The sequence below is a fragment of the Dendrobates tinctorius genome, unplaced genomic scaffold, assembly GCF_039654945.1.
Source record: "Dendrobates tinctorius isolate UK_male_01 unplaced genomic scaffold, ASM3965494v1 ptg000086l, whole genome shotgun sequence".
In the NCBI taxonomy this organism is placed as follows: Eukaryota; Metazoa; Chordata; class Amphibia; order Anura; family Dendrobatidae; genus Dendrobates; species Dendrobates tinctorius.
In genome coordinates this window covers 9,282,994-9,301,184 of record NW_027361754.1, presented here as the reverse complement: position 1 = coordinate 9,301,184, position 18,191 = coordinate 9,282,994, and the positions used below count along the sequence as shown (strand labels likewise).

General features: G+C 44.9%; 1 protein-coding gene across 1 annotated transcript in view; it reads right to left on the bottom strand.

Moving 5' to 3' along the window:
• LOC141097665 (6-phosphogluconate dehydrogenase, decarboxylating) overlaps nucleotides 1–18,191 on the bottom strand; it is a 96,640-nt gene that overhangs the window by 15,276 nt on the left and 63,173 nt on the right. The window contains exons 34-40 of the mRNA XM_073585017.1: nucleotides 13,913–14,058; nucleotides 13,134–13,373; nucleotides 12,959–13,030; nucleotides 12,544–12,665; nucleotides 12,315–12,464; nucleotides 12,030–12,222; nucleotides 11,334–11,452 (exon numbers count right to left, since the gene is read on the bottom strand). Coding sequence (XP_073441118.1) covers nucleotides 11,334–11,452; nucleotides 12,030–12,222; nucleotides 12,315–12,464; nucleotides 12,544–12,665; nucleotides 12,959–13,030; nucleotides 13,134–13,373; nucleotides 13,913–14,058 — 1,042 coding nt within the window. The remainder of the gene's footprint in view (nucleotides 1–11,333; nucleotides 11,453–12,029; nucleotides 12,223–12,314; nucleotides 12,465–12,543; nucleotides 12,666–12,958; nucleotides 13,031–13,133; nucleotides 13,374–13,912; nucleotides 14,059–18,191) is intronic.

Below are 18,191 nucleotides of genomic sequence, written 5' to 3'. Positions count from 1 at the left end.
TGTATGGAGAGGAGTTTGCCCTCTTTTCTACACCCCAATCACTTTTTGAAAGGGCAAAAAGCTGCAAAATTTGGAAAATACCTTGTGACACATTTTGTGGATTTTGGATGCCAGCTTTGTGGCATAGAAAGAATAACCTTCACCACCACCACCCAATAATCATGTTAGGATTTTAAGGGAGTAGACGGGAAGCAATAGTGACCATGTCCCCAGTCTCAGAAAACCCATTCTTTAAAAATTAAAATACATAAGGTTTTCCTGAAAAAAAAATCTACCGTACTTTCCCGCTCCCATTTCTCTGCAGCACAAGATTCTTAAAAGTGATGATAAAGCCTCATTCACACATCAGTATTTTTGATAAGTATTTTCGCAGTGTTTGGAAGCCAAAACCAGGAGTGTCTCCAAAATACAGAACATGTGTACTTTCAATGATAGTTCCACTCTCGGCTTTGGCGTGCAAACACTGATGCAAAAATAATAGTGTGAATGAGGCCTTAGATATGTTCCAAAATGAACATTTTCTTTTCCTGCTAATGTGCCGTACAGGAGTGGAGGAAAGCCTGGTGAGAAGCCCTGATCAATGGTAGCCATACTGGCTGTCACTCAGCTTTCCATGCAATATACATAACTATGAGATGAGGACAATTCAAGGATTTCTTTCTATGTTTAGCTCCTTGTTTTTGCAATCTGATGAATCCGGTGCAATACAAAGAAGCAGCCGATATCTCAGATGGATCTGTGGGACATGAGGACGCGGCCAGGAAGGCTCCAGGCTGTCGTCATCTTCTATTGTGCCCTGTTTGGGAGGAGCGCAGAAATCTGCTGAGTCAAAATGACTTATTAAATGAGCTGGATAGCGTCCATAGTCAGCAGCAGATTGTGGCCATTCCTGTTTATATTGCATCTAACACTAATTCCCAGCACAGGCCAACCCCGCACCCTCACCCAACGAGAGGCCTGGTTCTAACGGTGAGGCTAGGTACACACTGGGTTCGTGGCTACTGCCAGGCACGTACGCTCGCTCAGGAGGTACGTGCCCAACCGTGGCCACAGTCAGGATGGTTTCCTTCAAAATACGGAATGTGCGTATGTATATAAGAAAGTATAGTGCACGGTGTGCATTTCTTTGCATTGTCCCTTTGTACAGTGAAGTACATAGTCTGTTTTAGCGTATAGGAATGAGCAGCAAACAGTTTGCAGACGTATACTGGGAAGTCGGAGGACTAAGGCTGTGTTCACACGCTGGGGATTCTGCTGCGGTGTACAGTACCATTATTCCCTATGGGAATTAAAATCCGCTGTGCACATGCTGCGGAATTTTCCACGCGGATTTTGCTGCAGTTTCAAATCCGCAGAAAGAATTGCATGTCAATTCTTTCTGCGGATTCTGCAGCGGTTTACGATCTCCTCCATTGTAGAGATGATAAACCGCAGGCCAATCTGCAGGTCTTTTGACCTGCGGATTTATCTGCGGATTTTGCAAAATCCGCAGCGTGTGCACACAGCCTAAAGGACGGCTCCCGACTTGTACTGGAGGCTCCGTGTACTGAGCAGTGAGTGCACAGCTTTTGTTTGTACACCACCAACCAAAAAGAAAAACTATAATTCCACAAGTTCTGACTGCTCATTTCCAAAACTATAAAAAGGCCTCAATTTTTTGTGTCATCACTGAAAATTTCTGACAATTCTACAAAATGTCCTTTAAATTAACAGTTGGTTTATATAGAATGAGATGTCGGGGCTGAGAAATAACCTGAAGCTCCAATGTAAAACCCACAACAGGGCCCCTACCTACCATTTATAATACTTACAGTCATGGCTGAAAGTGTTGGCATCCTTAAAATAGTTTTAGAAAATTATGTATTTCTCCCAGAAAATTATTGCAATTACACGTTTTGTTATACACGTTTATTTCCTTTGCGTGTATTGGAACACAAAAAAATTTGGAGGGAAAAAAGCAAATTGGACAGTTTCACACATCTCCAAAAATGGGCCAAATCAAATTGTTGTCACCTTTCCAAAACTGTGGGTAAGGCTAGCTTCACATTTGTGCCTTTTTGCGCTGCGCTTCGTGTGCAATAGAAATGCATGCAAAAAACGCATCATGCGGGGGGTTTTACGCGCATGCGTTTTATCTAGCCATGTTAACTTTTAAAACGCATGCGATCTCAATCGCAGGCGTGCACATGTCCATGCGCACGCCTGCATTCCCTTATACTGTAATACTTTATTTTGTTGCATTCTGTGCGCAATCGTACTCATGCGTTTTTTTTTTTTGCGCTGTTGGACGGACCCAAAAATGCAACAGGTTGCGTCGGGCGCGCCTAGGCGCACACTACAAAAACTGCATGTGCACAAAAACGCATATGAACGTGTGCAAACGCTAGACCATGCGCCCGCCATGTTAAACATAGCGTCGCATGGCGCATGATGCGCTGCGCTAAAAAACGCTAATGTGAAACCAGCCAAAGTAACTTTGGTTCCAGCATGTGATGCTTGTTCAGTCTCACCTGTTGCAAGTAACAGGTGTGGGCAATATGAAAATCACACCTGAAACCAGATAAAAAGGGGAGAAGTTGACTCAATCTTAGCATTGTCTGTGGAACACTAAGCATGGAGAACAGAAAGAGGAATCCTAGAATGGAGTGGTTCACATTGTGTTAAGGGCCATGCGTTGAGCACATCCGTTACATAGTGGCACTAACGCTGTGTAACGGGTGCGTTAATGCACCCATTGGCCGGAATTATAGTAACGCATCCTAACGCATGCCGATATCGGCATGCGTTAGCGATGGTGCGTTACTTTATGACACACCCTCGAACACGGTCTGCAGCGTTTTCGGGTGCATGAGATGTTTGTGGACAGCTATTAAGTCTCCTCTTAGCCTTTATTTTTTGCAAAGTAAACACTCTCAGATCCTTAAACCATTCCTTGTTTGCAGTCCACTGACTATACTGGTCGCTCTTCTCTGAACTTGCTCCAGTTTTTCAATGTCTTTTTTAAAATGAGGCCTGACCAAGAAGGAATAGAGGGGGCTAATTACTTTATGTGATCTATACTCTATGCTTCTCTTAATACATGCCAGAACTGTTTGCCTTTTTTTCTGCTGCATCACACTGTTGACTCCTGTGCAGCCTGTGATCTACTAGTATACACAGGTCTTTTGCACACGTGCTGTAGCTTAGTTCTATTCCTCCGATTCTGTATATGCTTTTTTCATTTTTCTTGCCCAAATGTAGGACTTTGCATTTCTCTGTTAAAAACCATTCTCTTAGTTGCTGCTCACTGCTCCAGTTTATTTATATTTTTTTGAATCCTCTCTTCTCTAGTATTAGTTATCCCGCTTAGCTTTGTGTCATCAGCTAATTTAATCAGTTTACCCTCAACACTGGGGTCAGGACAGAGCCCTGTGGTACCCCACTTGAGACATTCTTCCAACTGAATGTGCAACCATTTATGGCCACTCTTTGGGTCCGATCATGGAGCCAGTTATGAATGTACCTAACTGTAGCCTTGTCCATTCCATACTTGGTCATTTTTTCCATAAGGATGGTAGGAGATATTTTGTAAAATGCTTTGCTGAAGTTGAGAGATACTAGATCTAATGCATTTCTCTGAGCCACCCAGTAAGTGATCCTGTCATAGAAAGAAATTAGATTAGTCTGGCATAACATGTTTGCTACAAACCCATGCTGGCTCTGGTTGTTAATCACTTCATTCTTATCCAGGAACTTACATACATGTTGTTTAATAATTTGTTCAAAGATGTTTCCTGGTATAGAAGTAAGGCTCACAAGCCTATAGTTCCCCTGTGTCAACCTTCTTCCTTTTCTTGAAGATGGGGACAACATTTGCTCTTTTCCAGTCTTCTGTCTGGAGAAGAGAACTGTCTGAGGACTTGAGAACCAAAATTATTGAAACATAAACTCAAGATTACAAGTCCATCTCCAGGGATCTTGTTGTTCCTTTGTCCACAGTATGTAACATAATCAAGAAGTTTACAACCCATGGCACTGTAGCGAATCTCCCTGGACATGGACAGCAGAGAAAAATTGACTAAAGGTTGCACTACAGGATAGTCCGAATGGTGGATATACAGCCGCAATCATTTCCAAAGAAATTTAAGCTGTCCTGCAGGCTCAAGGTGCATTGGTCGCAAACTATCGGTCGACATTTGAGGGAAATAAAACGCTATGGCAGGAGACCCAGGAGGACCCCACTGCTAACACACAAACAAAGCTACACTGCATTTTTCAAAAATGTTCGTAAGTAAGCAAAAATCCTTCTGGGAAATGGTCTAGTGGACAGATGAGACCAAGATAGAACTTTTTGGTAAAGCACTTCATTGTGCTGTTTACCAAAAACTACAAAGAATACAGGACCTAAAGCCAAATATGAAAGATGTTTTGCTGCCTCTGGCCCCGGGTGCCATCATTATGTGCAAGACATCATGAAATCTTAAGACAACCAAAGTATTTTGGGTCACAATGTAGTGCCCAGTGCCAGAAAGCTGGGTTTATGTCCTAGGTCATGGGTCTCTCAGGAGGACAGTGACCACAAACATACTTCAAGAAGCCCCCAGAAATGGATGGAAACAAAGTGCTGGAGAGTTCTGAAGTGGCAGCTATGAGTCCAGATCTAAATCCCCTGGATCACTTATGGCAAGATCTTAAAATTGCTGTTGGGAGAATGAAAGACATATGAAAGACTTGAAGGAGTTTGCAAAGAAGAGTGATCCAAAATTCCAGCTGAGAGGTGTAAGAAGCTTGTCGATGGCTATAGAAAGCGATTGATTGCAGTTCTTTATTCCAAAGGGTGTGCAGCCAAATATTAAGCAGAGGGTGCTAACAATTGTGTCTGGCCCATTTTTGGAGTTTACACAAAAAAAACAAAGGAAATAAACGTGTATAACAAAACATGTGTAACTAATAGTTTTTTGGGAGCAATAATTCATTTTCATCTATGGGCGCCTCGGGCATCAGGGCCAGGGTGTGACTGCTACCTCTGTACCTGTGTCAGCGATTTACGGTAACAGACATCTTTTAGTGGCACCTTATAAGTTTGGGATACCATACAGTTGCTATGCTACCCCGTTGGTTTTATGCACTAAACACAAAAGGAGGTGATTCTTCAGTTTTCATGCTAGAAATTGGCATAAAACATTTCAAACATTTTACACAACATGGGTGCACATGGGGGGTCTTCAGTATGTCTCCCTGCTGCCTCCACAACATTGATACCCCACATTTGCATCACAGGGCAGCCCATGTGTGACAGAAAGGATCACTTCCAATGGCTGTCAGAATTGAAAGCTGCATTTAAAGGGTTAAAATGCTACAATTGGAGCGAGCTCCTGTCTCAGCAGTTACACTCAGGTGCTGGCAGTATAGAGAAGGTTCAGCTCCTAAGCCCACGCTATACATGCAGGTCGAACATGCAAGGCGGATGTTGCCAAGGGGTCAGGGTATGTGGACATGAAATTAATGCACTGCAAAGTTCGCTGCATATTAGTTACAAGCATTATGAATTAAATTTTAAGAAACTCGATTCTACACGCTGGGTAGAAAATCTGCAGCAGAAAGTGATCTGATATGTGGCTTCACATCTGTAGCTTGTCAATTAATGCTGCACATTCTCAGCACAACTGAAGCTTGTCAATTAATGCTGCACATTCTCAGCACACCTGCAGCTTGTCAATTTATGCTGCACATTCTCAGCACACCTGCAGCTTGTCAATTAATGCTGCACATTCTCAGCACATCTGCAGCTTGTCAATTAATGCTGCACATTCTCAGCACACCTGCAGCTTGTCAATTAATGCTGCACATTCTCAGCACATCTGCAGCTTGTCAATTAATGCTGCACATTCTTATCACATCTGCAGCTTGTCAATTAATGCTGCACATTCTTAGCACGACTCCAACCTTTTGCAAACCTATAGCGATTTTGCAATGAAATTTGTGTTCTATGGAAAGTCTGCAGAGGATAAGTTCAGTGTGGATGCACCTGATCGCTCAACTTCAATACCAGGCACATCCAGTAGTCGGGTGTGGCGCTGATTCTGGGAGAAAGCAGCCATGTTTTTCTAATCTTGGTCATGCAGGTGAATACACAAGACACGAGGCCTCAGAGCTGTTAATGCACGGCTTGTACTTTTATTGTTAGGTCTTGTTCACTAACATTTCCAGTGGTGCAAGATTACCAATACACAGTTATATATATATATATATATCTGCATTGCACATCTAGGCTATACAGCAAATGGATCAGAATTAGTACAAATACATGATATATTTACATTTTGTATACTCAAGCCCACACGTCCAATTATATTTACAAAGTAAAACACAGAAATTAAAACAGTGATGAGAGTTTCCGTCCTGTTTTTGGAGAGATTAATATTTCCTTGTTGTTTAAAGGGAGCCAAGGTTCGGGTGTATGTAACCCTTACACTGCCAGGAACCTTACCAAGTGTCCTCCTGTCCGAGGCAAGTAACCAGATGACAAATGGCCTAAGGTGAGCTGTGTGAGCGCTGTGAATGACATCATCGGAGCAGGAGTGATGTTAAAGGTGTACAGGCTGCATCCTCCTAAAGTGCCACCGATAACGATATGTGATCTAAGGACGACTCTCTGTCCTAAGCGCGCCCTGCATATTATGGGCATCTGAAACTGGAGACATTCTGTAAATCTGGGATTTGGAACTGACATAAAAATACTAATTATTTCTATTAAAAGATTGTTTTGTTTTTTAATCGCAGTTACATAAAAAGCGACTGCTTTGGTCCAATAAAATATCCCATGTCTGGCAAAGGGAAGACAAAGCATCACATGGTAAGTGTGTGAAGGAAGCGGGTCTGGGGGGGCTATTTCTTAAAAGAAAGCAAAACCTCGGCCCTAGTGCTAACCCTGTATTACTACTCAGTGCTGGGATAAGCATGGAGGCCTTCTTCTAGAAACAGCGCCACACCTGTCCACAGGTGGTGTTACAGCTCAGTCCTGTTCAGTAGGGCAGTATGAGTTACCACCTGTAGACAGATGTGGAACCATATCTGGAAGAGAACAGGCATGGTTTACTAATCCATCCACCCCTTAAAATGAGTTATTTATGGCCGTAGGCAATTTAATGTTTAAAACCTGATAAATCCCAAATGTTCACTTTCTTCCTTCTACTAAATTCAGGGTGGTAGTGAGGAATCAGACGAATTGTAGTGTAAGAGGTGAAATATTTGACATAAAATAAAAAAAGTTCCTGGAGCTGAGACATTGACTCTGTAATCACGAGACATTGGCCTGGTCGTGGGTTTTGGTTCCTTCTCTAAATCCAGTGCTTCAGATGATCAGAAATCACAGATATGTCTCCATTTGTTCTACAAATTGCCTCGTCTGTAGCGCCCCCTACTTGTCTACACCACTACCTATACGGAAGGGCAAATAGTGGTTAATCCTACAATAACAAAGCTTAACAAATGTGCTGAACATAAATGTCCTTTCTAGCACGAGATGTGGATGATGTGACTGCGGCTGCTTCAGGCTGATGGCTGCGGATTGAACCCACCGTAGGCTTTTCTATGTGGTCTTAAGCCGGAGTGACAACGAACCCCTCTAGCAGCTTATCCATCAGACTATGGAGGACATGACACGCAGTTCGGTGACACAATTTAATCATTTAGGTTCGCGCCTCTCTAGAGTCTTGATGTGGATCTGCTACAAGATTCTGCCATGATCAGAAAGAAAACAAATCCAGATTTTCCTGATACGATAGTGAAGAAAATGACAGGTACATTTCCGGTTGTGCCGATATGTGTATGGACACCGCTACGTGTATGGACGCCGCCATGTTTCACAATCAGATAAAAGATACTTTAGTTCCCAGAAGTATACCTCAGGCTACTGGCCCTATAAGCATTCGCTTGTCCGTGCAGACGAGTTCGGCACTTTGATTTGCTACTTAGCAAAAGACAAGTAGTGGTTTGTAATCTGGTGCTAAGGAGCAAGTGGAAAACAAGTGTATCTCACCATAGCATGCAATTCTCTGCAAGACCGAGCTGGCGCTTTAAGAACATTGCAGTTTGGCGCTGAGGTAATTTTTAATCGAAAGCTAAAACTTGTGCGTTAATGACACTAAAGTCACCTAGTTTCTGGAGGAGGAAGGACAAAATGTACAAATCCATTCCAGTTAGCATGGCCAGGTCCCACCATCACTAGAACTCCCAGCGTACAGCCCTTTTTGCATGCTGGGACTTGTGAGCTCTGAAATCCAGTTCCATATACATCTCCACTAACCTTTCTGTAGGCAGTGGACGCCGGGCACCTTGAGAAGCAGAAATCCTTCATTTCACACGCGAGTCCGCAGCAGCCTGAGATTGCGGTGAGATTTTTGTGTAGCTGTGATATGCATAGTCCGCTCCCCCCGATAAGGTGCGACGACAAGCCGCCAATGTCGTTCTCTCCCCCCCATCATGTGCAAGTAAACGCAGGCATAAATACAATACACGAAACAACGAAAAACAAGTTAACGTCCCTTTAAATCAGTAAACAAGTTAACGGCGGACTTTGCTTTGATGTGATGCCAGAGCGCGGGATAAAAAAGAAAAATGTCATAAAAACTAAAGTGCATGCATGTCAATTTAAAGCTGTGGTGTCTGGACCTTCAGTCAGAAGGTGCGGGATAAAAGGAGGGCAACGACCAATGAACTGAGCAGGGAAGGGTTGAAGTAGCATTTAATGGAAAGAATTGACATTATCTGGCGCCTATTATAGGGCCACAATCGCAGAGCCAATATTACAGTGAGGCAAACAGGGCAGTTGTCAAAGACCCTCATTTAATAGGGCCTGCAAATTACATTACACAGTATGTGGTGGCATTATTTGAGAACTGAATTGCAGTATTATGTACGAAATATATGGCCATATTATACGGTGCCATCGCTTTGGTTAAATAGTGAAGTGGTAACTAAATTTGGAGCCCTACTTTACATAGAAAAGTAGTCAAGCTAGCTTGGTATATGTGTCACTTAGAGTGCAGGTCCTAAGGATACTTCCACCTAGTGGGTCCGTGGCTGTTCCCTCTGACTTTGCATGTAACAGCACCTTATAGTCCGCCGCCATTGTATGCAGGAAACGCACAGGGAGCAAGACACGCCGGGGGGGGGGGGGGGGGGGGGGGGAGACATACTCACGTTGATCGTTTAGCTTTACCAACAAGGGACTTTCTGCTTCAGGCCCATCTTTTCTGGAACATGCTCGTTGGGTTTGCTGGCCCATGACATGATATATACAGAATGTCACAGAGCTGGCTGACTCTGGACGTGAAGGGGGCTTCCATCAGAAATTCGCTTGTATAGTTATCCAATGAATCTCGCTGCGGATCACCCGATGAAGGAGCAAAATGTTTGCTCTTCGAGTGAAATGATCTTTTTTGTCGCACAAAATATTAATTGTTCTCAGCAGCGCATTGTCTTGTGTAAACAATGGCAGCCTGAGCGCACTGAACGTCCTTATTCCAGACTGGTGGTCGCTTTGTGCTGCCGGTGTAAACGGACCTTTATATATAGGATATATTATATATTACCTGCATACACTGGAGGCGGCCATGAGGCCTAGGACTGGAAATATTTGGGGTGCCAACCTATCGAGCGTCGATGGCTCAGGGGTTGGTGCTACTGTTATGGTTCTTGGTACTGAATTTGACCAAAGGAAACATCTCCAAGGAGTTTGTCCTCCCCGTATCCTCCTGGGAGTCCTCCAGGGTCTCCGGTTTCCTCCCGCCTTCCTAAAACATACTGATGGGTTAAGTTTGGATATTAAGATTGTGAGCGGGACTGATGATCATTTCTCTACAGCGCTGCAAGATATATTAGCGCCACATAAATAAAGGTTTGGAGATTAATCTTGTTAATGCTCTGGGATCACTCGAAGCAAAGACCGTAAGACATTGTTTCCTCTAAAGTAATATAATTATATATTTATATATAATATGTAGAAATATAAGTTTATATCAAGGCTGTCGCCCATTTGTTGTGGAGCAAGTCTGCAAATCTCTGCAGGAATCCCGGTAAGGGAGAAAGGGTTAATGTAACATAACTCTCATCATCAGACCTTCCAGCTGACAAGTGAAGCTCTTTGGAGATCACTAAGGGTCTCCTGAAAAACCTTCAGAGATATGGTCGTAAAAACCAATGTACATTGTACCACCTCCCCCACGCCAAAGAGTTACCGGATTGGCCGGGGGTGTTTTGCTTGACGCACATGCAGCTTTTTAGGCAAGCACATTTTTTGTCCTGAGACACTAGATGGTATAAAATAGGATGTAAGATGCCCCCACTGCAGAAAGGGTTGGATTTCCTGCTCTTTTTCTTCCGTGTGACCTCCTAGTTACAGATAAATAAAAGCAGCATTTTCCGAATTGTACAATTTCCAAACATCATAAAAAAAACCCTCCCCAAATTCTGTTGTGCATTAAAGTCAGTAATCCGTACATTGAAGGGCACCGGTACCTGTCCACGCAGCTCTGCAGGGCACGAGGACGACAATGCCACGTACACATAGAAGCCTAGCAACATTAATAAAGTTTTCAAAAGTTTCAAAACTTTGATAGGAAAAAACATTTTCCTTGGAGGGTGGGAGTGAGGGGACAGGGGGAATAATCTGAAACTTGCCACTCCCAGCCCAATATTATAGCCCCTGCGCAGTAATGGTCACAGTGCAGCCCCTGGTATTGGCGATGCCACAGCTGGAGAAGAGACAGAGAAAGTCAGACATGGAACCTCCCGCCCTCCCCAGGAGTGGTTAGCAGCACGACGAGAGATACAGGAGGATGAGTAACATCTTGGGGAGAGCGGTTTCCCACAGCTGAGAAATATTAAAAATAACGTGAGGCGAAGAAAAATGCAATATGATGCATTTTCCGACAGACGAGTTACGCTACAGACACTAGAAACCGCCAGGAAAGTAGGTAGTGGAGGGACACGCATTCAGAAGAAAAGAGGGCGATCGGGAGTCAGTTTCTCTCTCTGTCCTTTCTTCTGTGGTTGGCCACATGCGACAAGTTGGGTTCGTTTTTCGGCACAGACGGAAGAGGAGCCGGGGAAAAGCCACAGTTTTACAGACAAGAAAAAACGTCAATCACAAAATGGGGAGAGGGAGTTAACCCTTCACGCTGGAAGGAGACAAGCTGCTCAGTACTTGGACAAGGAACGACGTCTTGCGAGTTTCGATCTGCAGATATCAGAATAAATCACATTGTCAGCATGTGGATATAACGAGAAACTTATCTCCTAAACCACGTCCCGTCACCACAGAGGTGGCATTATCCCACATCCATACTCACCGTATTGTACCAGCTAACAAGGGGTTAAAGGCATACAGCCAGTCGTTCATGTCTTTATCGTTAATGGCCTGCAGCAGGATCCCACGGTGCTTGGTGCAGACGGCAAAGATGTTGGGACTCTGAAGAATACAGGAGAGTGTTAGAAAAAAATCTGCATAAACAAACATATGAGAAATGATGGAGGTCGCAGTAACAAGTAATAGCAATTCTGCTTTGTGATGAAGAAATTGGTATCAGGTGGAATGATACAGACATCTTTAAAACCTCTGATTGTTAGGCAGTTTATCCTCAGCAACTAGACAGTCAGACGTGACAAAGCTCAACAGCTGCCGTGCTACCAGCAAAAACCTCTCCCGGTGCCTGCGCACTGCAGGACTCTGCTCCGCCATCAACAGGGCAGAGCAGTGCGCCTGCGCTGGAGCCGCGACGGGAAGCAAAGAAGAGGATGTCACCGTTAGATGATGGGAGGCGCCGGACCGGACCGCGAGACCCATCGAACCCGGACCACCCCTGGGTGAGTATAATATAACTAATTTTTCTTATCTTTCAGGTTACATCGGGGGATTATCTACAGCATTACAGAATGCTGTAGATAAGCCCCTGATGGCGGTGCCGGCAGCTGATAGTCGAAAAAATAGGTGACAGATTCCCTTTAAATCTGGGAAATGTATTCAATACGTCGGTGTCGGATCTGACCTTCACCATGGCCTGTTGGTCCTCGCTATACTCCACTTGCGCTGTAGACAGGTTAATAAGACATCGCTCCACCGGATCCTTGTCACTGTTGTAGATGAAGACGTATGGACGCCGGACGACCACATACTGCTTGGCCCAAGAATGAGACTGAGGCTCCTTGAAGTTTAAAAACCCCTTTTTAGAGACAACCGACCTGCGGACAAAAGAAACAGGGTTCACTACGTAGCCGAGGAATGACCCCTTGACAAGGGCACGTGTGTGTCCTGCTTATCCAGTCTCTCATACCCGGGTCTCAACTCTTCGATGTCAGGTACTAGGTTCAGGAACTCATTCTTTCCGGCACGGGCCAGGTATGAGCTTTCTACTGGGGGAATAATATGGAACTGTTCAAACTCCATGCATGGACTGGAAGAGCGGGAATTGGCTTCAGGGGTCCTGTAAGAAACCGCACGGATGAAGCTCATGTGTGGGCAGCAGGTATGTAAATGTACCCAAGTGTCAGCTTATCACTCACTTCTGATCTACGGAGCTGCATCTGGAGTCCGCCAGCGATGGACAAGTAGAAGATGGGGTGAGGGTGGCGCTACTAAAGCTGGAGACTGATGGGTCACGACCAATGGGGGAAATATCGGACAGCTGGGAAAGGAAAAGTTATAGTTAAATTGTTAATGGGGTCAAAAATAGAATAAGAAAATTCAAGTCTTTACTTATAAAAAAAAAAAAAAAAAAAAAAAGTGATCGATTTAGGGTCAGAAAAAAGTATGAGCAAAGTGTATGTAAAGGCGTCGTCTTTAAAGGATTTTAATTAGAAAATTGCTATTTTTTCCTTCCCCTAACAATTGCACCCATCTATCAAGACAAGAAAACCCCTCTGAAGTTCAGAAAGGTGGGCGCAGCACATCGGTGGGAGGTCACAATGTGCAGCTCACCTTACAATCACTGATGCTGTTGCACACTTGGGTCAGTTCCCGGTTATACGTATGAGTGAGAAGTCGCAAGCACTGGAAGACAAGTAATAAAGAGATTGGCCCCTGTTGCTTTCAGAAATCATGAACACAAAGCCAAAAGTAAGAGAAAAAAAATGGATGCGACGGTCTCGACTACCTTAGTTGCCAACTCCTTCTCACGGTCCACCAGGCTCTCGACATCGGTGGAGTCGTATCCGCTGCTCTCGCTTGGGGTGATGGCACTTTCGAAGGTGGTGGTAGAGATCTGAGAGGAGATGCTGGTGGAGGTGCTGAGCGTCCCACTGCTCAGACTGGGGGATAAGGAGTCACTCAGGGATTTTGGAATACTGTCGCCAAGCTTCTCTCTGAGCAGGAGGAGATGCCTAGTCTTCTCCACCTGGAGGAACAGTTCGGGGGGATTTGTTATAGGACCCTCAGGACGATTCTTGATAATATCTCTCATATGTAACATTTGGGGTTATTTGGATTGTTTTTACGTTTTCTTATTAGCGTGTGTAACACAAGATGATTCTGAACAGGTTTAGAAACCTAGACTTCTTGCTGGTAACACAACGTGCCAAAAGATTCAGATTGAAGACGTCATCACCAAAAAAACTAAGTTCCTGAAGCAAAATGATCTCCTTGAAGATACAGATGGATTAGATCGTGTTATATTGGGTAAAATTTGGGGATGTGCTGTTCTGCCTCTCGGATCATGTATGCTGTAGTGGCAAGCAATGTTTAATGTGGATGAATGATTTTTAGGCTGAACAGATACTTATCTCTATGGAAAGAGTTAAGACTCCATAGGACAGGAGAGCGGGATCCCATCTGTCTATTAAGCCTTTCTATAGACTAGTACAATCCATAGATAATATGCCCTTTGCCTCTCAGTGCACGGTGCCGGGCACACTGGACTTAATCGGATTGTGATACCTCATGTAACTGTTCCATTTTCTCCAGCTCCCACTGATGTTCAAGTATCAGGCTGTCCCCGCGGGGTCTCCAGCCAGCCAGGTTCTCCTCCCCTCGGACGTATGCCACTGAGGTGTCCAGGATCTTTCTTCTTCTTCTTTGCATTCCTAAATAGTAAAAAAAAAAAAAAAAAAATAGGGCCACACATAGAAAAAAATGTGAATTTTTTTGGGCCGCTTTCTTGCCGGACAAAGTGACATTTTTAGTGAATACATTTTTTTCTATACACCTTTTGATTATTTATCTTTTTACAATTTTCAAATGGCATTCATCGTATGGTTTATAGTACAGTTTATACTGTACCTTGGGTCATTATGGATGTGGTGATAAACATGCACTTTTTTGGGCTTACTGTAGTTTATATACAAAAACAGGATTTTTAGTTGATTACCGTAAAATCTGTTTTTCTGAGCCTTCATTGGGGGACACAGGAAACCATGGGTGTATGCTGCTGCCACTAGGAGGCTGACACTATGCAGAAAAAGCTAGCTCCTCCTCCGCAGTGTACACCCTACCGACAGGATGTAGGATGTTCAGTTAGTGAGAAAGCAGTATGAGAAGTAATCTGTAGATGAGATAAAAAAACACAAATCCACACTGTAACAATATTATGCAGTATCCTAGCTGTTCAACTTTGGAGGTTGCTGTGTCCCCCAATGAAGGCTCAGAGAAACAGATTTTACGGTAAGCAACTAAAAATCCTGTTTTCTCTATCGCTTCATTGGGGGACACAGGAAACCATGGGACGTCCCAAAGCAGTCCCCAAGGGGAGGGAACAGCAAACAACTCCAATCAGGACGAGGAAGTCACCCTCATCACCTGCAAGGTCACCTGCGAGGTCTTTACCCCGACCGGCACTTGCCGAAGCTAGGAGTGAGCTCTGAAGAAAACCTCATGGACTTGTGGAGGACATATCATCGCACTGCAGAGGTGCCAGACGAAGGCCCAAAGAGTACCGCCAGGAGGACACACACTGCCCGGGCAGAGTGCATCATACTCAAAAGAACGCAGTCCTTTCTGAGCCAGCAACCCTACTAATGCCGACCAGATTCCGCGAGCAGACGCTGACCTGGAGGCCAGAGGACCTGTACACTTCAAGCCGGAGTTTGATACGTACCGTTGCAGTGGCAAGGTAGCCTGATGCGAGAGCGTCATGAAGTAAAAGTTCGAGGCGGACGAAAAGAAAGGGAATTCAGAATGATGGAGAGTGGACCCTTGATCCACAGGAAGTGCACCACGGCTGCTACAGGCTCTGTGAGACCCCAAGGGTGGTTGAGAGTCTGAAAGGACAGGCTACCAACTGGAAGGAAAAGGAACCCGTCCGTTGCCAACGCAGATATCGCCAATGTCCTGAAGAAATTAGGACCTGGATAAGAGCTTCATGGAACAAGGGAAAATCATGCGATTCACAGGAGGCAAATGCTGAACGAAGAAAATTTTATCTTGAGAAAAACAAGTATGGACTCAAAGCTAGATCCGCAAATTCAAGCTGAGGAAAAAAGCGCTGAAGAATGACGAGGTTTAGCCTGAGGAAGGAGAGCGCTTGTCCTTCCGGTGACCTCATCAATGATTTGACCTATTGGAGACACATGCAAAGAACGGAAAGTTGGTGAGGGACTTGTTTGGGGATAATTTCGCTCATGAAACCGAAAGCCAAATGGAACCTTAGATAGGAACGATAGGCGAAAACCCATGTGTCCATGCAAGAAAAATTTTTGGACAGTCAGGACGGTCAAATCTTCCGACTGGTGTCCAGAAAGAATGCTCTGATGAGCAAGCTAGGCCACACGGCTATAGAATTTTGCCAACTACTGTGTGAATTTGCCGTTGGCATCCCTGAGGGATGCACTTCTGGGAGAGGAAGGACCATAGTGGTGGAAAACTTGGAACCGGAGGGTTCGCAGCCGCAGAAGTAGTCCAATTTTGCGAAGCACTCGGGAGAAAAGAGCTATACCGAGGCGCCCCCTTGTTTGGAAACGGCTGAAGTCCGTTCTGTGAGAAAAGGAAAGGACCTGAGAGCAGGCCACTGGGAACCTGCTAAAGAGTCGAACACTGGAAACGTACTGAATGGCACCTGGGAATAACCTGGATCTCATCGTCGTGATGTAGGCTCAGGATGGTTATGAAGAGACAACAGATTGCTCGACTAGGCAGGTAGAACAAAGGCTACTGGATTACTTTGAGATCAAAGGGAAGATAAACCCATCATTCAGGGATGAGGGTGGATATGGAAAAAAATAGTCCAGCCGGACTTAGAAAAGAGATTAGTCGAGCAAGAAAAGTCCATGCAAAACATGGACTATGTCAACTCTAAGGAAAGTTGGCTCTAGTTAGATAAAATAGACCCCAGAGGACAACTAGGCTGACGAAAGGCAGGTCAATCCGTATGACGATGTAAACGACCAAATCCATCCTGGACCCTCTGGAGCAGGGAGGGGATTGCGGTGAGTAGACCCGCTTACCTAAGTCTAAGACAACACGCCCGAGGATAACAGGGAAAAGATACAATTCTAGCTGAAGGAAGAAACACATTATCACCAGACTCATCCTTGGATCCCAGACTGGAGCAGCTTTCTACCCTGGTCGATGCTTGCGCAGAGTCAGATTCCACTCTTGTCTGAGGTGGGATACATTTTCCAGTCATGGTCAGAAGTTACCTGTCTGAGCTGCTGGAGGCTTTACCTGTAAGAAAGAATAAGTTCCGACAGATAAGGAGCTTAGGCATTGTGGTAGCTCGAAGGCCCTTAGGACAGACTAGAACTTATAAACTACTATTGGCCAAACATTAAAGATAGACGTAACACCTGCAGTAAAGATAGCCTGCGGACAGTACTGTAAACTGATCAGAAGGTGTGGCAAAAACTCCTGTGGGGCAACTCGCACATAGGGTCCAGAGCATGCTGCAGTAAAACCGCGACCATCTGTACCTGACACGAGAGTGTCTGACCCACCTGAGGGTGGAGAATCAAGTTATGTTGCTACCGAGATCCGCTCTGTAGTACAGAGATCCGCTCCGTTTGGACATGGTAGTGCTTACGTTTAACTGTTAACAAACCATAGATGTTATTAACAATGAATTATGCATCTGAAAGGTGTGTTTGACTCACCTGGACGTGGCCTGTAACCGCAGCTGCAGCCCGTCAGGAGCAATAAATGCCGGCACCTCACCACGAGTGGTGATTAGACGGGAGCTTAGGCAAAAGCTGCAAAAGACCCAGATGAACGCGAAAGAGGACGCTCCTGACTCACCTGAAATGGGACAGTAGAGCCAGATCGGTATAGTAGATGGACCTCGGGTACGTTTGAGTCACCAGAAAGACGGCATGTATTGACTAAACATGTCTGGTAGAGGCCTATCCAAGTGCTCGATAAGAGATATAATACTGCTGCAATAGAGCGCGAGGAACCTGAAGGCGGGAGCGTCTAACTCTCCTGAATACGGTACAGAACACCAGTACCACAGAAGCAGTCAAACCCAGACACGTCTCCACAGTAATACGGCCGTTTCAACTAGTGTACGTGGAAGGTGGTGCTTCTGAAGCCTGTATAGCGGATATAGCACAGTTGCCATCGGCTCTAGGTATCCTGTGAACAAATCCGCGTGGAGAGAACCCGGAGAAGGGAATAGGAGACAGCCATTTCTGTGTTGCGGTGCAGTCTAGGTCTGGATACCTGATGACATTAGGTAGAATAACGGCTTCTGTGTTGCGGTCAAGGACTGGGTACCTGACGGCATTAGGCCGAATAACGGCTTCTGTGTAGCGGTCTAGGTCTGAATACCTGACGGCTTTAAGCAGAATAACGGCTTCTGTGTTGCGGTCAAGGACTGGGTACCTGACGGCATTAGGCTGAATAACGGCTTCTGTGTAGCAGTCGAGGTCTGAATACCTGACGGCATTAGGCCGAATAACGGCTTCTGTGTAGCGGTCTAGGTCTGAATACCTGACGGCATTAGGCAGAATAACGGCTTCTGTGTTGCGGTCAAGGACTGGGTACCTGACGGCATTAGGCCGAATAACGGCTTGTGTTGCTGTCTAGGTCTGGATACCTGACGACATTAGGTAGAATAACGGCTTCACGTGTAGTAAGCCATATTACAAAGACTGTAGTAAAGTAGATTCTGACCAGTCAATTCTTCTGACAGTAGAACATTAGGCCTGGGATCAGAAAGAGACTAACTGCACTCTCTGTTGTGTGCTATGGTTCCAACCTCTGGACCAGCGAGTTGTGGTCAGCTTAT